The following is a 17,847-nucleotide window of genomic DNA, read 5'->3' as shown; positions in this document are numbered from 1 at the left end:
GTGAAAGTTTAGACCGCCTAGATTGGGCGGTCCGAATAGAACTTTCAGATCGGACCGGCCCAACCTTAAATGAAATAAGGATGGTCTAGCTTGACTTTAAAGATTGAAATGCGTTTGGAATAAGGATTCGTGTCATGATTCAGATCATAATTCGTGGCTCGCTATAATATTTTCTCTTATAAAAAATACATGTAAATAAAAAATAATTATGAATCTATGAACCAAACGTCAAATCTAATTTAAAATTTTATAAAGTATTTAAAAAAAATTTAAAAAGATGACCTTGCCATGCTCCAATAAACTTTTAAGTTCAAAACCTTGGTCTAATTCAGCCCGAAAATTATGACCGGTTCGAACCACTGGTGACGCGCCTCAGACAGGCATGTTTATTCTACCCAAACTTACAAGTCTGTCCTGCTTCCACCAAGACGGTGCGTTTTAAAAAATTTTACAGATTTGTTCCAGGCAATCGTCTTTGCCGGCCCCTTTTCCTCCTCCGCCTCTTCTCTCTCTCTCTCTCTCTCCGGAAGCCTCGCCTTTGCAGCGCCTCTGAGTTTGGATTCCTTCCTCTTTCTCTCCCCAATTCGAGTATTATTCTTCGCTTTCTCTTCCTAAGAAAATTTTTCAAGAGTTAGGGTTTTGATTTCTACTCTGTTTGCCGCGACATTCCTGTACCCGCGCCGATAAGATTCGTTCTCCGAGTAGTCGCCTCCCAATTACCCCCTGGAATTAGTGTTTTTGGGGTTCAATAAAAACTCCGCATTTGCAGATGTTTTCGCCGCAGAGGAAGGCGACGGCGTCGGCGCTTTCGCTCACGCCGAGGAGCGGCGTCTTCTCCCGAAACGCCGGCCAAGACAAAACGGCGGCGTTTGTGGAGGGCCCGCCGCCGCCGCCATTGGGTTCACTGAGCGGGGCGAAATCAGCGTCGTTGGAGTCGGAAATGGGGAACATGGACGACTGGAGAAGGTTCAAGGAGGCTGGGTTGTTGGACGAGGCGGCGATGGTGAGGAAAGACCATGAAGCCCTCACCGAGAAGCTCTCCAATCTCGAAAATCAGGTTTGGGGAAAATTTTCAAACCGCATTCTGTTTTGGCAAGAAAAAGTTGCGAAATTTTTTGGCTTTTCTTAAGGTTGGGGCTGTGATCGATAAAGAACAGAGCCAGATTGATCGTACTGGGAGAAATGTGATGATAACCTCCTTTTTTTTAATCTGGATTTAGGAACAAACTGCGAAGCAAATTAAGTAAGCTTGTTAGATAAATGAATCATATCCCAAGCAAGAGTGTTACAATTTAACATGTTTTTATTGATGTTGGAGAATACTTGGTAAATCGATATCTCCTTTATTTACTCTTGGGTGGGGTGGACTGGAAGTGATGAAAGATTTACAATGTAGTTAAAGTGAAGGAAGATTATTAAGGGTTGTTCGGTTGCATTTTTGAATTATAGGGGTTGTTTTTTGCGACAAAATTCAGAAAAAATTTGAACTTAAGTTATAACTTTATTTAAGTTCATGTTCTTTTGTAAAATTTAAATTTGAACTCGAGTTTAGAGTTTGAGACTAAACTCGACTTTAAGTTTCTTCTTCAATTCGAGTTCATAAACTCGAACTCAAGTTAATGAACAGTATTTTTTTTATTCTTAAAAATATCATAATTTTTTCATTTTAATTCTGATTAAGATGATTTTTTTCTATGCATTCACAATGAAAAGACGAATAAAACTCTACTCATATATCTTATTAAAATTTTTTTATTACTATTGAGTTTTTATTAAAATACTATTTGAATACAAATTTAAATTTTGATCCACCCAAACACAAACTCAAATAGATTCTCAATTCAAATCATAACTCAAATGTGCACATCCAAACACAAACTCAAGTTACAACTTTAACTCAAGTTATACTCAAACTTAAATTAAGATCATCACTCAAGTCACACTAACTCAAAAATGCAAAAGAACAACCCCATAGTTTTGAGTGTAGATTTTGAGTTGAATTTGAGTTATAACTTGAGTTGAAATTGTAACTTGAATTGAAATTGTAACTTGAGTTTATGTTTGGATGTGCATAATTGAGTTATGGTTTAAATTGAGAATCTATTTGAGTTTGTGTTTGGGTGGCTGAAAACTTGAATTTGTATTTAGATAATATTTTAATAAAAACTCAATGGTGATAAAAAATTTTAATAGGGTATATGAGTGGGATTTTATTCGTCTTTTCGTTGTGAATGTATAGAAAAAATCATCTCAATCGGAATTAAAACGAAAAAGTTATGGCGTTTTTAAGAATAGAAAAAATACATTTCATTTACTTGAGTTTGAGTTTAGGAACTTGAGTTGAAGGAAGAGCTTGAACTCAGATTTTAGTCTCAACTTAAGTTAAAACTCAAGTTCAAATTCAAATTTTATAAAAGAACGTGAACTTGAATAAAGTTGTAACTGAGTTTAAATTTTTTTTTGAGTTTTAGTCCAAAAAAACAAGCCCTAAATGATAATGAACACCAACTAGCCCAGCAACCGGTGTCGGGACGAGAGAAATATTCTTGTTTTAAATTTTAAGAGTTGTTGTGTGGGATTAATTCTTTGGGTTATACTCTTATTTAAATGTTTTAGGCTCTAAATTCGTGAATACAAGCGGAGAAATGTTCCTTTAATCTACTTTGAAGAGAAATACCAGGTCTTTGAATGTCAACACTCTATTTCAATTGACTTTCTAATGACTTTTTATTCTTTCAATAGTCAGCAACATTTGGTTTAGTTATGGGGAGATATTGTGGTCGGAGACTGTCTGGACTCTTGTTTTCTTTGTTGAGTGACATGCCTAAAGTGGTCATTAGTTTCACTAATATCTATTTCTTTAGAACTTCGTGGGAAAGAGTCTTCTTATTTATTTATTTTTATATTCTTTACACTGCACTACCTGTTTTACTGTTTATTTTAGATAACTAGTCAAGAATTTGGTTTATGATAACTAGTGAAGAATTTGGTTTATGACATATTATATTTGAGTACTTGGTTTGCACCATCTTATGAAGTATCTTCTTGGCAGCTCTTCAATTACCAGTATAACATGGGGATCCTTCTGATTGAGAAGGAAGACTGGAATTCAAAGTTTGAAGAACTGGGACAAGCTTTAGCAGAAACACATGAGATTCTGAAACGTGAACAATTGGCTCATTTGGTCGCGTTATCTGAAGCTGAGAAACGAGAAGAGAATTTGAGGAAAGCATTGAGTGCTGAGAAGCAATGTATAGTTGAGGTATGTTCTTTCTTGTTGTATTGCCTCTTTAACTTATATTAATCAATCCTTGTCTTACTTCTTTGGATTGAATGAACTTTTCCTGACATCATGTCTGATATTCTCACACTAAAGCTAAGTTGAGTTCTCTTTTTGTACATTTTGCTCTTTGAATAAATTTTACTTGGCTTCAGAGAGAAACTATAGTTGTTCATTTTGTCACAGGTGATTTTGTTTCCTTCATAAAGAAGATAACTTAATGAAGTCATGTCTCCTTTTATGTGTATTGTGCGCTTTTCTTTTATGTTCCTCATATTATGATTTCATTTTTATTATTATATGGGGTTAGTGCTTTTATAGTAGCTATATCTCTTGTACAACACAGTATTCTACCTTTATTCTTGTATATTTAAGGGATAAGTGATGAGCAAACGTTCCCTTCTTATGAGACTCTACAGTGTGGCACCTTCGGTGCAAAAGAATCTTTTCTATTTGAGGCTTTTATCTTTCTCTATATCTCTTGTTGTTGTTGTTGTTGTTATACCATTCTTATACAGTTATTCAATTTCTGTTAGTTTGTTAAGCTATTTGAGGAATATGTGTCAGTGCACTTTAATTTTGTTTGTTTGTTTAACTTGTGTGGTGTATTTGTTACCAATAACTCTTCTGATTTATATCAACTGATTTCCTTACTGCAGCTTGAAAAAGCTTTGCGTGAAACAAATGAAGAGCAGGTCCAACTTAAGCTTGCGTCCGATTCAAAGCTGGCCGAAGCAAATAAATTGATAATTGGAATTGGGGAGAAATCTGCGGAGATAGAAAATAAGTTGCAAGCTGCCGAAGCTAAGCTTGTCTATGTGTGCATAAAAAGTACAGAGTTGAATATAAGGTTGGAAGAGGTGGAGGCTCGTGAAAGTGTGCTTCAAAAGGAGCACCATACATTAATCGCAGAGTATTATTTCTTCACTATATTTTATGTTGAAGTTCTTTATTCTCTGTAATTAGTTTTTATCATAATCACATTCCTCCAGGTATTTGGTAAATGCCATATCACAATTGAAATTTGACTGGTCTAATTGCTCTTAGGCGAGAAGCACACAAGGCAACATTTCGTAAACAACAAAAAGACTTGCAAGAGTGGGAGAAGAAGTTACATGAAAGGGAAGAAAGGCTATGCGAGGGTCGGAGGGCCGTCAAGGAAAGAGAGGAAAAGACAAATGAAAATGAGAGGATTTATAAACAGACAGAGATGGAACTTCAGTTGTTAGAGAAAAATATTGAATTGTCTAGCTTGGATCTGAAAGAAAAGGAAGAAGACATAAGCAAACGGCTAGAGGACTTATTATCCAAAGAGAAAGTGAGTGCCTTTTTTTATTTTTATTTTTTTAATAATTTTTGGGATGGTTGAGGCTCCTTTCAATAACTAAAATTGAAACTTTACGCATAAATACTCTGTTTTGTTAATTTTGTTGCAGGAAACTGATTCTTTGAGAAACTCTCTGGAGGCGAAACACAAAGAATTGCATCAACTGGAAGAAAAGCTTAGTTCACGAGAAAAAGTGGGTGCATATACTAGAGATTCTTCTTTGAAACATGGGATTGATGTCTTGGGCACATCTCTAATTTATCCGTTCTTGTTTTGTATGCAATAATCATATGGGATAGCAACTAATATTTTATCTAGAGCTGATTGTAGTCATGTGATTGGTTTAGCAATCTCAGATCATGTTTTGTTTGGAGGTGTGTTGCAGGTTGAGGTTCAACAGTTGCTTGATGAACACAAAGCTATTTTTGACGTGAAAATGCAGGAACTTGAGTTGGAACTAGAAGGAAAGCGGAAGTCTGTTGACAAGGAGCTCTCTGGAAGGGTAGATGCATTGGAAAAGAAGGAAGCTGAAATCAACCACAGGGAAGAAAAGTTAGAAAAGAGAGAACAGGCATTGCATGAGAGATCTGAGAGACTTAAGGAGAAAAACAAGGAGTCTGAAGAAAAATTGAAAGCTATAAAGGCGAGGGAGAAGATTATTAAATCTGATGAGAGGAAGCTGGAGGTGGAAAAGCAGCAAATCATCACTGATAAAGAGAGTTTACAGATTCTGTTAGCTGAAGTTGAGAAGATAAAGGCTGAAAACATTCAACTGGAGCTTCAAATTCGTGAAGAGAGTGAGAGCAAGAGAATAACTAACAAAGAAAGGTCTGAACATGTCCGTTTGCAGTTAGAATTGAAACAGGAAATAGAGAAATATAGAGGTCAGTCAGAGTTACTATCGATTGAAGCTAAAGAACTAAAAGAGGAGAAAGAGAATTTCGAGCAAGAGTGGGAAGATTTAGACAAGAAAAGATCCGTAATTAGCAAAGAGCTCAGAGAACTTGCTGAGGAGAAGGAAAAATTGGAAAAACTACGACACTTGGAGGAGCATAGATTGAAAGAAGAGAAGCATGCAGTACATGAATTTAGGCAGAGGGAGTTGGAAGATCTGAAACGGGAAAAAGATTCACTTGCGGCTAAAATGGAGATGGAGCAGTTAACTTTATCTGAAAAGGCTCAATTGGAGCATAGTCAAATGATTCAAGATTTTGAGCTGCGGCGAAGGAATCTTGAGTCAGAGATCCAGAATCAGAGAGAGGAAATGGAGAAGCTCCTTTATGAGAGAGAAAGAGCGTTTGAGGATGAGAGAGAAAGAGAACTTAATAATATTAAGTATTTGAAAGGTGTTGCTCATAAAGAAAGGGAAGAACTAAAGTTGGAAAGGCATAGAATTGAAAAGCAAAGAGAACAGCTTACATTGAACAAGGAACAATTCAAACAAAACGAACTCGAAATGCAGAATGATATCGATCAGCTAGCTACTCTTAGCAAGAAGGTGAAGGACCAGCGTGAAGAGCTTCTTAAGGACAGAGCTCAGTTTCTTGCTTTTGTTGAAAAGGTCAAGACTTGTAGGGATGGTGGAGAAGTAGAAAGAGAATTAAGTGTTTCCAATTTTCATGTACCTGAAGTGAGTCATGGGAATGCTGCTCCTCTGCCAACCCTTCATGAAGAACATTTAGAGAACTCTCCAGATGATTTGGCTGTTTCCAATTTGGGATCTTCAAAGTCGGGAGGGCGTATGTCATGGCTTCAAAAATGTACATCAGTTTTTAAACTTTCTCCAAATAAAATATCCGAGCATGTTCTTGCTCCGATACCTATAGAGTTGCCACCATCATCAGCGGCGCAGGTCAAAACTGATGAAAAAGCCAAAGAGCCTGCACTTGGCAGTGATGGAGTGAGAGGGCCTGATATTTCTGAAGATAGGCCACCTGCCCCTTTGAGAATTTCAAATGATGTAGTTAATGTTCAAAGAGTCCAAGTTACAAACATCGTTGGAGAAATTCATGATGGGTATGCTCCATCAGTCGATGATCATAGCAACTTAGACAGTAAGGTGGAAGCAGCACCGGAAGATTCCCTGCAATCAGAATCCAAGAGTGCTCTCCGAAAACCTAGCAGGAGACACAAATCTGGATTGCATAGAACACACTCGGTGCAGGCTGCTGTTGAAGATGCAAAGGCTTTTCTTGGGAAAACCCTCGAGGAACCTGGTTCAAGTGCAACGATTCCACCTAGTGATTCTTACAACATAAATGAGGAAAGTCGTGATGATTCAGTTCATATAGAGAAGGGGAACACTGCTAGAAAACGACAGCGTAGTCAGACATCTCACATTTCAGAAAGTGAGCAAGATGTTGGTGATAGCGAAGCTTGTTCCGGTAGTGTCACTGCCGGTAGGCGCAGAAAGAGGCAGCAAACGGTTGCTTCAGGCTTGCAAACACCTGGAGAGGAGCGGTACAACTTCAGACCACGCAAAAAGTAAGTTTTAATTTTTGTTCTATAGTAGCATGTTTGAGAGACATGACATTGTACGCTTCTTATTGTTTTTGCTGTTGTTAACGACTTTAAGATTGTGTCCAAATATGATCAGTGGCATGGTTAAAGACCTGAAGAAGACAAGGGAGAAAGAAGCTGGAGGTAGTCGTACCCCATGTGTAGCAGCAAATCCTGAAGCTGTCTCTGTATCACTGACTGAAGTAGCGCAGAAGAGCCCCGAAACCAAGCAAACGGTGCACGTTATAACAACAAAAACAGTGGAGTTCTCGGAGAATAAAATCGTTCGGGTAGAATCTCTTGATTTTTTGGTGTCAGCCGTTTCCTGCGGTGATTGAACATCTAACCAAGTTTTGTGTACTTTGTCGCAGTTTATAACTTCAGAAGACATTGGTGATAGTACTGATGCAGCAGAGTCCGTTGAAAATACAAAGTTGAGTATGGAAATCAACGGTACCTCCGAATGTGGTGATGAAGATGAAAATAATAGCTCAGTCCATGAGAGCGCTGATGATGACTACGATTACGAGGAGCAGCCTGGTGAAGTGTCAATAGGAAAAAAGATATGGACTTTCTTTACAACATGACGGCTCAAAAGACTTTTTGCTGTATTTACAATTCGCTCAAAATTGTCTCTCAGAGACTTGTAGCTTCACCCTTGAGTTGAAGGGATTTCTTTTCAACTCTTTTTTCCACCCCTGAAGTTTTATGAAAAATCATTTTAAAAGAATGAGAGTTATGATATTTCAATGCTTAAAACTTGTAGCTGATTTACCTGATACTCGCTCCCTCCCTCTTTGATTTGTAGTAATTTATTAGATGGTTCACTTGGATAGTATTACTTACGTTTTTTTAACCCCTTTTCATTTATCCATCAGAAAGCAATGATTTCATCCAAGTGGTCCAAACATTTCCTCATTTCCAAGACAGAATGTTATTATTGTCATGGCCCGTAATGGGTTGAGGCTTCTTTTATATATATATATATATGTATATATATATATAAGGAAAATAATTAGGCGAACTTGCATAGATGGTAGGTTGCAGATATATGCTACTCTGTTATTTTCTGGGCTTAGGAAACTGGAGATTATATATGATCTGTTTCCCTTTTGACTTCTGAGTTTGGATCACATCGTCTCTTACTAATTTTGGGGAAAGTTATAAAAAGGAGGAAAAGGGAGTTCCCTTAGTCCATTGAACAAAATGTGAATACTTTTGTGAGGATTCTCGTTTCTCCCGGTCTTCCACGACAAGGGACGACCAAATTAGACAACAGAACAGGACAATTATTTCAAAATGGAATCATAGCAAATGAGAGACCTGGTTAGATGATAAGATGCTGCAAAAAACCATATTTGTTACATAAATTCCTCTCTCTCTCTCTCTCTCTCTATATATATATATAATATATATGTGTGTGTGTGTCTCGGTGTAGGCAGGCAGTCTGTGAAAAAGCTTGGAGAGAAAACGACTTGTCAGGCTAAGCTAGGACTACCAAAAAATTTAGAACACCTTTCTTTAGCCTCCCATCTCCTCCCCACGACTGAGACCGTGAGGTCCATAGTCCGAAACATCCCATACTTTTCATTTCTTTTTCCGTTTGCTGTTTATTATCCTTTGGTTTTTAATTTTTATCATCTCACAGAGACTTTTTGGTAGGTCTTCCTTGTACGACGACAAGGCTTTTGTTAATAGCTGTTTAATGTTTATGGGTCCACATTGTTTACTCTTCCTTTTTTTTTTTTTTTTACTCTTTTATTTATTCATCATAGACTTCATAGTTACTTTCACACTTTATAACAACAAGTGAACTGGGATATGGTTATGCTCGTTACTTTCTCCTTCGAATGTGAAAAATGAAATTAAATGTTTTCTTACTTTATTAAACTGGTACATAAAACAATTTCTTTCTTGGCTTTCCTTACATTTCGCTAAAGTACCTGGACAAGAAGGTTAAAAATTGCCAACAAATGTTCATATTTAGTGCATTGTGTAGTCAAATATATATAGACATATCCTTCTATATTATATATATATATATATATATATAATTGACATCTTTCATAGTTACTCTATTTATTTCAATTAGGCTAAAATTGTAAGCCAATTTGCAGCCGTCCCTTGTGAGTGACCACTATCTAAAACAATAAATGTCGTTTTTGTCTTCTTCCTCCAATTTGTTTCAGAAGAAACTGTAGAGTTGGCAAAATCGCATGAGAGATCCAAAGCTAGAGAACAAGAATGCCTATGAGAGAGAGAGAGATAGTATAGAAAAAAACCAAACTTTGTCTTGCATGCATTTACGTTTTTACATGCACAATATATCTCCTCTCTCTTTTGCATGGCCGGGGACCAATTTTCAGTGGTCCCCATTAGCTCCTTATAAAACTCCCTTACCCTAACTAATCCCACCACAACCTTAACCATCATAATTTGGCAGCCCCATTAAATGAGCTTAATGACAAAAGCCAACCTACATTAACTAAGTAATAAAAAAAAAATAATGGAGTATATTAGTTGTGGTATATCAAAAGTAGAACCGTATGAAAAAAAAAAGGTTACTTCCTTTCGCTTTCATCATCAAACCCCCTTCAGTTACTTCTCTGAAGACCTCATCGTTGTCATTGCTATTATTGCTTATAAGATATCAGCTCTTCGAGAACTGTGCTTGGATCTTGTTCTTGTGTTTGTTGTGTGTGTATTTATCAGTACATGTGTGTGTATTTATCAGTACATGTGTGTGTGTTCTCTCTTCTCTCCTCTCTGATATATACTTTCCTTAGCTTTTCCATAAACACTAAAAAGGAAAAAAAAAAAAAAAAGAAAGAAAGAGAGAGCTTTGATTTATATATATTTATATATATTCTGTTTTTTCTTCTTTGTTTCTTTGCATTTTCCTCTCTTTCCATTTTTTTCTTCATCCAAAAACTTTTTTGAGTATTTGTTTTGTTCTCAAAAACTCTCTAGTTGGGTCCTAGAGAATATAATATCATGTGAAGTACTCCGTCCTCTTTAAGGAAAACCTTCATTTCTGCTGTAGTTATTTCTCATGAAAATATCCCATTTCTGTTATAAATATTCCTTTGCTTTGAAGATCACTTTTTTGAAGTCAACTAAAGCTTCAAAGTTTTTTTTCTTCCTTTTATTATCACTTTTTTGTTGAGTTACTATGTTGGCAATGAAGTTTTTTAGTAGCAAAAATGTTGTTGGTCTTGTTCTCTTCATGGTGTGTTTGAATGGTTGGTGCTTTGGAGAATCAGAGATGGATAATATGGCTTCAATGGAGAAGGCAGAGCAAGAAGCTCTTTACTCAATCATACAAGGCTTTGTTGGTAGCTGGTGGAATGGCTCAGATCTCTATCCAGATCCTTGTGGTTGGACTCCTATACAAGTACTTTCCTATTCCCTTTATTTATTTTATTCCTTTTTTTTTTTCCTCTCATTCTCTAGTTGGAAAAGACATTAGACAAGGACTCTTCATTTTTCTGTTCATGATTAGAAAGTTAAATGAGTATTTGTTATTGAAAGAATTCTCTTGCTCGATTCCAGCCAAAAAAAAAAAAAAAAAAGAGAAAAGAACTTTCTTGCTCAAATGGGATATTATGTTCATATTTTTTAGTGTCACTATTTTGACAGTAAAAGAAAAATAATCCCATCAATACTTCTAGCTTCTAAAGTAGCCCTTATTAGAGGTTTTTGTTTTTGTTTTCCATTCTTTTTTACAAGTACTAAGAGATTTAAATTGCGACGAGGTAAATGTTGCTGACCCTAGCCTTCTATTACCATTTATTAGAGGTGGTTGTGAGTTGTGACTTTATAATTTAGCGGTCAACATCTTTGTTGGTTAGTCCCAGAAAAAAAAAAAAAAATAACAGAGGAAATTGGGCGTGCATTATTTTCTTGTCCTGATATATTGCATATTGTGCTATTGCAATAAAAATTCCTTTGTTGGGCCTTGCGCTTACAAAATTTGCTTCACACTTGAAGCATAAAACTGACATTTGGTCCCTTTTTTTTTTTTTGACGGAAATACTTGCATAAAATGGTTCTAAAACTTTGAAATCTATACTTCTTATATAATTGCTTAATGAATATTATACTTACTTTAAACAACATTTTTATATACAAGAATACACTCTTCTTTATGTTGTGCGCAAAAAGACGGTACTTATTTTGTGCACTCAAGTTTGGTAAAACAACTTGTTACTACTGCCTTAAAGATTGGATCTCTTAATTCACTTAGAGGGCATAAATAAAGTTTGTGTCCTATCAAGGTTAATCATGTAATATTTGATTCTTCAACAGGGTGTCTCTTGTGATCTCTTTGATGGGCTTTGGTATGTCACTGCCTTGAATATTGGACCAGTTCATGAAAATTCTCTCGTATGCTCCGCGAATGTGGAGTTTAGACCACAACTGTTTGAGCTCAAGCACCTAAAAACCTTGTCTTTCTTCAATTGCTTCGTCTCACACCACAAACATCCGGTTTCCATCCCAACTAGTAACTGGGAAAAACTCGCCGGCAGGTTAGAATCACTAGAGTTCCGATCGAACCCCGGTCTAATTGGACAAGTTCCTGCAAGTCTTGGCAGCCTCGTAAAGCTTCAATCTTTGGTATTTCTAGAGAATGGATTAACAGGTCAATTACCATCTGATATTGGCAACTTGGTCAACTTGGAAAGGCTAGTTCTTGCCGAAAACCGGCTCACAGGAAGAATTCCAGACAGTTTTGGTGGATTGAATCAGCTTCTAATCCTTGATTTGAGTAGGAATTCACTATCTGGGCCTTTGCCTTGTACTCTTGGAAGTTTAACTTCGCTCCTAAAGCTTGACTTGAGCAACAACTTATTAGAAGGCAAGCTTCCAAGTGAGATTGCAAACATGAAAAATTTGACTCTTTTGGACCTCAGCAACAACAAATTCTCTGGTGGTTTGGTTGAGTCACTTCAAAAGTTGTATTCCTTGGAACAAATGGTCTTATCCAATAACCCAATTGGTGGGGACTTAATGAGCCTAGAGTGGGAAAAGGTGAAGAAATTAGCCATATTGGATCTCTCCAACACAGGCCTTATAGGAGAGATTCCAGAGTCCATATCAGCATTAAAGAGGCTGAGGTTTCTGGGTCTTAGTGATAACAACCTCTCAGGAAATCTCTCACCAAAGCTTGCCAAATTGCCATGTGTTGGAGCTCTGTACCTGAATGGGAACAACCTGACAGGAGAGCTTAAATTCTCTGAATGGTTTTATGGGAAAATGGGAAGGCGTTTTGGGGCTTGGGACAACCCAAATCTCTGCTACCCCATTGGGCTGTCACCAGCTAGCCATGTCCCATATGGGGTGAAACCATGCCAGACAAAGCTAAAGCTGCTCGAGCCAAATTCAGATGTTCATTTGGATGATGCCATTTTGAATCAAAATCCACATTTCATGGCCTCATTGGGATGCTATTGCAATGCCATTAATGGGTTCTGGTGGCTTTTTTCTCTAGAGCTGTTGCTAATGTTTCATTTCTTTGGTGTGTAACTGTAGGCCTTCCTTGTATAAGTAGAGTGTTAACCTTATAGGATGTAATTTGTAACCTGATCTTTCTTTGTTTCTCTCAAATGCCCATTTAGGTAGTTCCAATTTGAAATCAGAACTCAAATTCCACGGCCTCTTTGGCATTCACATCAAGCAATAGCATTAGTGGATTTTGGTGCTTTATTTATCTAGAGTACTTTATTAATGATGTTTCATTTTCTATATCAGTTCTTTTCTTTTCTTTTCGTGTACAAATGCCAAAAGTTTAGAATATAACATGAATTCATTTTCATTTCCCCTCTCTCTCTCCCAGCCATGATGCCAATAATTCCCTTCGTGTGAAATTAGAAACAGCTAAACTCACTTAAATTATACTTAAAAAAAAAACAAATAAGTTCGCTTAAATTATCTAAATTACACACACATACATATATATACCTATAAATCACTCAGCATTGAAAAAAGAAAAAAGAGACTTATGGAGGTTTCTGAAATTAGTTGTTTGAAACAATTTTTGAGAACTTGGCCTAACAAGAACCTAGAACTTAAAAGTTGGCCAGTTGCCCTTTTACTAACAAGATTCGTCATGGGTTCTGGTGAAGAGAAGAAAATAACCAACCAAAACCAAAACGTCTTAAATGCAAAGACCAAAGGTGGCTCTAGTCTGTCAACTGTTGTGTGGCTTTTCATTAGCGTCTCAAAAGGATAGGAATTAAATCATCATTTTAAATATTATGAAAATGAAGTGTGAGGGAATAGACTCGTAGCTTTTCAGCCTCCATTTAGACACCTCTGCTTTGGTTGCTGTGAGCAGATTTTTTTTATCCTCTGCACGGTTCTTTTTTGGAAACTTATCTTTACTACAGAGAGAGAGAGAGAGAGAGAGAGAGATTACTAACCGAGAGAGAGAGAGAGAGAGATTACTACCGAGAGAGAGAGAGAGAGAGATTACTACCGAGAGAGAGAGAGAGAGAGATTTCTGAGTTGAAAAGAAACCACCACGTGGGATGGTCTAACGGTTCTTGTGATGGGTATGCAATCAAAGGTTCAAGTGCCGGGTGATTTTCTTTTAAGGATCTGAAACGTAAATGCTTACACCGTCAGCCTACTACTCGATTTTAAAATGCTTAAGATCGTGCCTCCACGTATCTTTACAGCAAACATATTTAATGGGGTTGGCTGACGCGTTTCTCATCAAGAAATAAGGCCAAATAGTAAAACTTTCCACGAATATTTTTGCAATAACATTTTAGGGAGTATGCTAACGTCAGTTATCCCTACCCGGCCTTTCCCTTCAAAACAGAAAAAGAAAGACTAGTACTATTAAATCTGTCCCAGCTCTGGAGCAGCTTCATTATAGTACTTGGTTTCTTATATTCGCATTAAAGAGCTCTGGCTTGCTTTAGTGATATAATGTCCCCTTTTATATGCATAGACTTTATATTTTCTATTGGTTCCTTTGATAGATCTTGGTTGAGGGTGTTGTGACATAATAATAGCTAATAGTAGTAATACCAATAGCTGCAGCGAAAACAAATGACATGACAAAAAGACCATATTTTCATTTAATAAAAAGCTCTCTCTGTGATGTTGGCATTACATAAGAATAGTATTACTAAACACAATGGCGTCACAAAGTGCTTGTTCATTTAAAACTAAACTCTAAATGAAAGCCAAGTCAAAATGGGAAACTAATAAAAAGTTCCACCAGAACCTTGCGTACGTCTTCTGTAAAGAATGTAAATAACCGATGACACTCTTAAAATATCCATAGCAAGCTTTTAGTTAGGTTCATGAGCATCTGTATCATGCATCGTTGATTTTACCAATTTAAATTTTCAATTTCAGTTTTATTACAGTTAAAAGCTATTATAAAAAGTCACATCTAATTTTTTCTGATACAGTGAAAAACTCTTATATAAAATCATATCTCAACTCGAATCTACGAACTGAACGAGGCCTTAAATGGCGTTTGGTGTGAGGGTTCTAGAACCAGAACCATAATTCTGGTTCAAACCTTTGTTTGCAAAAAGTAAAAAATAGTTCTTAAAAGTCAATATTTAGTTTAGATGGTACTAGTTCAAGGTTTGAATTTTGATGTGATGTTTTAAACCAGAAACCACCTTAAAAAATAAAATCACCTCCCTCCTTGATTTTGGATAGTTCAAATCTCTAGTTCTGATTTCAGTTCCATAAATATGGTTTGGACCCCAAATTTAAACTATAAATCATAGTTTTAGTTTTAAAACTAAAACCACCATAATTTAAACCCTCATATCAAACGCAACCTTAATGACTAAACGTGTGTGCACTAGCAGCGGAAGCGCAATTTTTATCTTTGCAATTAAAGTCAAATTTGTGTCATGTTCATTGTTCACTGATGTTAATGTGTTCTGTGTAGAGGTGTCAATGTAAGATGGGCCAACTTAAAGCCCGAATATTTAGTCCAGGCTTGGCCGCTTAAATATTAAGGTCGGAGCGGAAGTTATGGTCAATGTGTAACCAAACCGGACAACCAGACCTGATTAATTTTTATGAGAGAAATAGTTGAAAATAAGCTAATATGAAAACTTTAAGAAAGTATATAGGTCAATTTTTAGTTATAGAAATTAATAGGTCATAACTTGTCAAGTTATGGTTCATAACTAGATAAGTTATGGACAATTATGGATAATAACTTATCAAGTTATGGTTCATAACCAGACAAGTTATGGACGAAAACAGTAATTTGACCTATTTATTAACTTATGTAAACTATTAATTTATTAATTTTAATTCATCTCAAATTTTGACCTATTTCCCTCTTTTTTCCTTTTTTATGACTTATAAAAAGAGGCCTGATCCAGCCCAGCCCATGCGGGCTTTTGAGCCGGTTGGCCAACCTATTCTCAAGCTCTTCATTTTCTAGCCCGTTTCGGTTTCACCTTTCCAACCGTTGGGCGGGACAAATTGAATTTACACCTCTAGTTCCATGTATTGTTCTGGTTTGGATATCTAAACTATAAGAGATTTTTTTTTTCTTTTTTTTTTTTTTGTTAAGAAAAGATAACCCACCGTTAAAACTCTTAGGGGATGTTTAGTTGAAGGATTCAAATCATGATTTGAATCATGGTTCATAATTTACTACAGTATTTTTTCTCATAAAAAATACACGTAAATCGAAAATGATTCTAATCACATGATTCTAATCTATGAACTAAATATCTCCTTATATTTACACATTCCGAATGGTCGGATATCGGCTCTTAGTTTGAATTTTCGTCTTATTTCCATGATCTAATACATGAATGTAAAGTTCAATCTCGGCATACCTTTTAAACTTTTGGGAGAATTGACAAACAAATGTAAAATTTTCAAAAAGCCAAATTTACAAATAAAATATACACACACATATATATATCTTTAGTAACCAAACACGTGCTTAAGTTGTGGAAGATTTTTTTTTTAATCTACAAAATATGCTTACCAAACACGATAAAGAGAAGTATAATAATCTAAGAAAGATGCAACATTGCACTTTTAACCATATAAAATAACAAAAGTTACGTTTCTTTTCAAGAAACTTAAAACAAGTCAATCATAAAAAAATAAATTTTTGTATTTTTCTTTTAGCCGCATAAAAGCTAATAAAAAAACATTCCTATCTAAATAAATTTGACTTTAATCCCACTTAAGAAGGGTCATTGTATTTGACTTCACATCATAGATAATTGTAATCTTTTAGTGAAAACATTTACAACATTACTGCCTTTTTCCCTGCAAAATGGTCTGTAATATGTAGTTAGATTGTTGGCTGATTTGTCCCCCTTCCTAGCTAAACACTCTGTGGTAGGTAGCAACTTTGAACACTTAATGTGTAATTATAGCTTAACAATAGGCTTTTTGATAAGTGTGCTTTTCAGTCACCAAACAACAATTGGATTACAGAGAAACCAACACCCAAAAATCAACTAACCAAACACATGTTTTGGTCTAGAACAATGGTTGACACAGTACTCGGAAGAATTTTCTAGTAGGACATAGAATACAAATTATGGAGTAACATTCTGGTCCCAATATTGTTTATCAACCTTGTTTATAGTTTGAATATATATATATATATATATATATATATATTGACCTTCATACACAAGGTTATGTCAATTGTACATATATATACAGTTTAAAAATTATATATTAAATTCAACTATAACTTAACATCCAGCAACTCTTACAATTACCAACTTATTAGTTGATGTTACAACTTTTTACTTTTCTCTTTTTGCAGTAGGCCAAAAATTGTAAGTAGGGTAGGGAAAAATTTAGACATGTAGTATAATTTTACTAGTTATGTTTAAATGTAATAAAAAGTTTAGACTATTTTACAAGTTACAAAAACCATAATCATTATAATAGTTATTGCGTAATTATGTATGTAGCATAAAACTTGACAATTTTACAATAATTACTAGGGAAATAGTAGGAAATAGGCCAATATGAAAAGCTTAAGAAAGTATATAGGTCATTTTTTAGTTATAGAAATTAATAGGTCATAACTTGTTAAGTTATGGTTCATAACCAGATAAGTTATGGACAAACTTGTCAAGTTATGGTTCATAACCAGATAAGTTATGGATAATAACTTGTCAAGTTATGGTTCATAACCAGACAAGTTATAGACGAAAACAATAATTTGATATATTTATTAACTTATGTAAACTATTGGCCTATTAATTTTAATTAATCTCGCTTATTTCCCTCTTTCTCCCTAATTACTATGTAATGTAATTGGGCTTGAGGTCCAATTGAATGTAGAGTAATTAGGCTTAAGGCCCAGTTATATGTCACCAGGCCTTATTCTTCATATTGGATCGAAGGTGTGGCAATCGGACCTCGAGACTGATGGTGAATTTAATAGTGAAAGTTACACGTTTAGTAAAGACTAGCCGTATATCCGCTCCGCGCGTTGCAGCAGATAATAGTCTTGTATTATACAAAAATCTGGTAATTTTTATGGTATAAAATTAGTTTATATGTACATATTTATTTATATATGGATATGTCTATATAATATTGTCATAATAAGCTTTTTACAATGTATTTGAGCTAAAATCGAAGAAGGAATAAGACTTAAGGCTTCATTTGGGCAGAAATGATCATGAAGGCCCAACCAACTAACAAATGCAGGAACAAAAACCTAGGGCAAAACTTCAAGCATAAAAAGACAGAAAGTCCCTGG

At 35.5% G+C, this 17,847-nt stretch overlaps 2 protein-coding genes across 2 annotated transcripts; both read left to right on the top strand.

The window, feature by feature from the left end:
- The first annotated feature begins 464 nt into the window (after positions 1–464).
- On the top strand, positions 465–7,947 carry LOC21405728 (protein CROWDED NUCLEI 1). The gene is made up of 8 exons (XM_024163644.1): positions 465–1,057; positions 3,053–3,262; positions 3,940–4,193; positions 4,328–4,598; positions 4,717–4,800; positions 4,993–7,091; positions 7,204–7,396; positions 7,478–7,947. Exons 1-8 carry the CDS (start codon positions 770–772, stop codon positions 7,691–7,693), a joined length of 3,615 nt encoding a protein of 1,204 aa, XP_024019412.1. The 5' UTR covers positions 465–769; the 3' UTR covers positions 7,694–7,947.
- Positions 7,948–10,239: 2,292 nt separating this feature from the next.
- LOC112091014 (piriformospora indica-insensitive protein 2-like) lies at positions 10,240–12,802 on the top strand. Its single transcript, XM_024163660.1, has 2 exons — positions 10,240–10,500; positions 11,415–12,802. Exons 1-2 carry the CDS (start codon positions 10,279–10,281, stop codon positions 12,630–12,632), a joined length of 1,440 nt encoding a protein of 479 aa, XP_024019428.1. The 5' UTR covers positions 10,240–10,278; the 3' UTR covers positions 12,633–12,802.
- Positions 12,803–17,847: the final 5,045 nt, after the last annotated feature.

This window comes from Morus notabilis, unplaced genomic scaffold (genome assembly GCF_000414095.1).
Source record: "Morus notabilis unplaced genomic scaffold, ASM41409v2 Scaffold538, whole genome shotgun sequence".
Taxonomy (NCBI): Eukaryota; Viridiplantae; Streptophyta; class Magnoliopsida; order Rosales; family Moraceae; genus Morus; species Morus notabilis.
The sequence above is the reverse complement of the archived record's forward strand: the minus strand, read 5'-3'. Positions and strand labels throughout refer to the sequence as shown.

What these genes read in the sequence shown, in the direction of transcription:
- LOC21405728 (XM_024163644.1), top strand. Translation starts at nt 770, where the DNA reads ATGTTTTCGCCGCAGAGGAAGGCGACGGCGTCGGCGCTTTCGCTCACG. An exon ending in TCTCCAATCTCGAAAATCAG is followed by an intron (nt 1,058 to 3,052) that starts GTTTGGGGAAAA and finishes TCTTCTTGGCAG; the next exon opens with CTCTTCAATTACCAGTATAA. An exon ending in AGCTTAGTTCACGAGAAAAA is followed by an intron (nt 4,801 to 4,992) that starts GTGGGTGCATAT and finishes GGTGTGTTGCAG; the next exon opens with GTTGAGGTTCAACAGTTGCT.
- LOC112091014 (XM_024163660.1), top strand. Translation starts at nt 10,279, where the DNA reads ATGTTGGCAATGAAGTTTTTTAGTAGCAAAAATGTTGTTGGTCTTGTT. An exon ending in GTGGTTGGACTCCTATACAA is followed by an intron (nt 10,501 to 11,414) that starts GTACTTTCCTAT and finishes ATTCTTCAACAG; the next exon opens with GGTGTCTCTTGTGATCTCTT.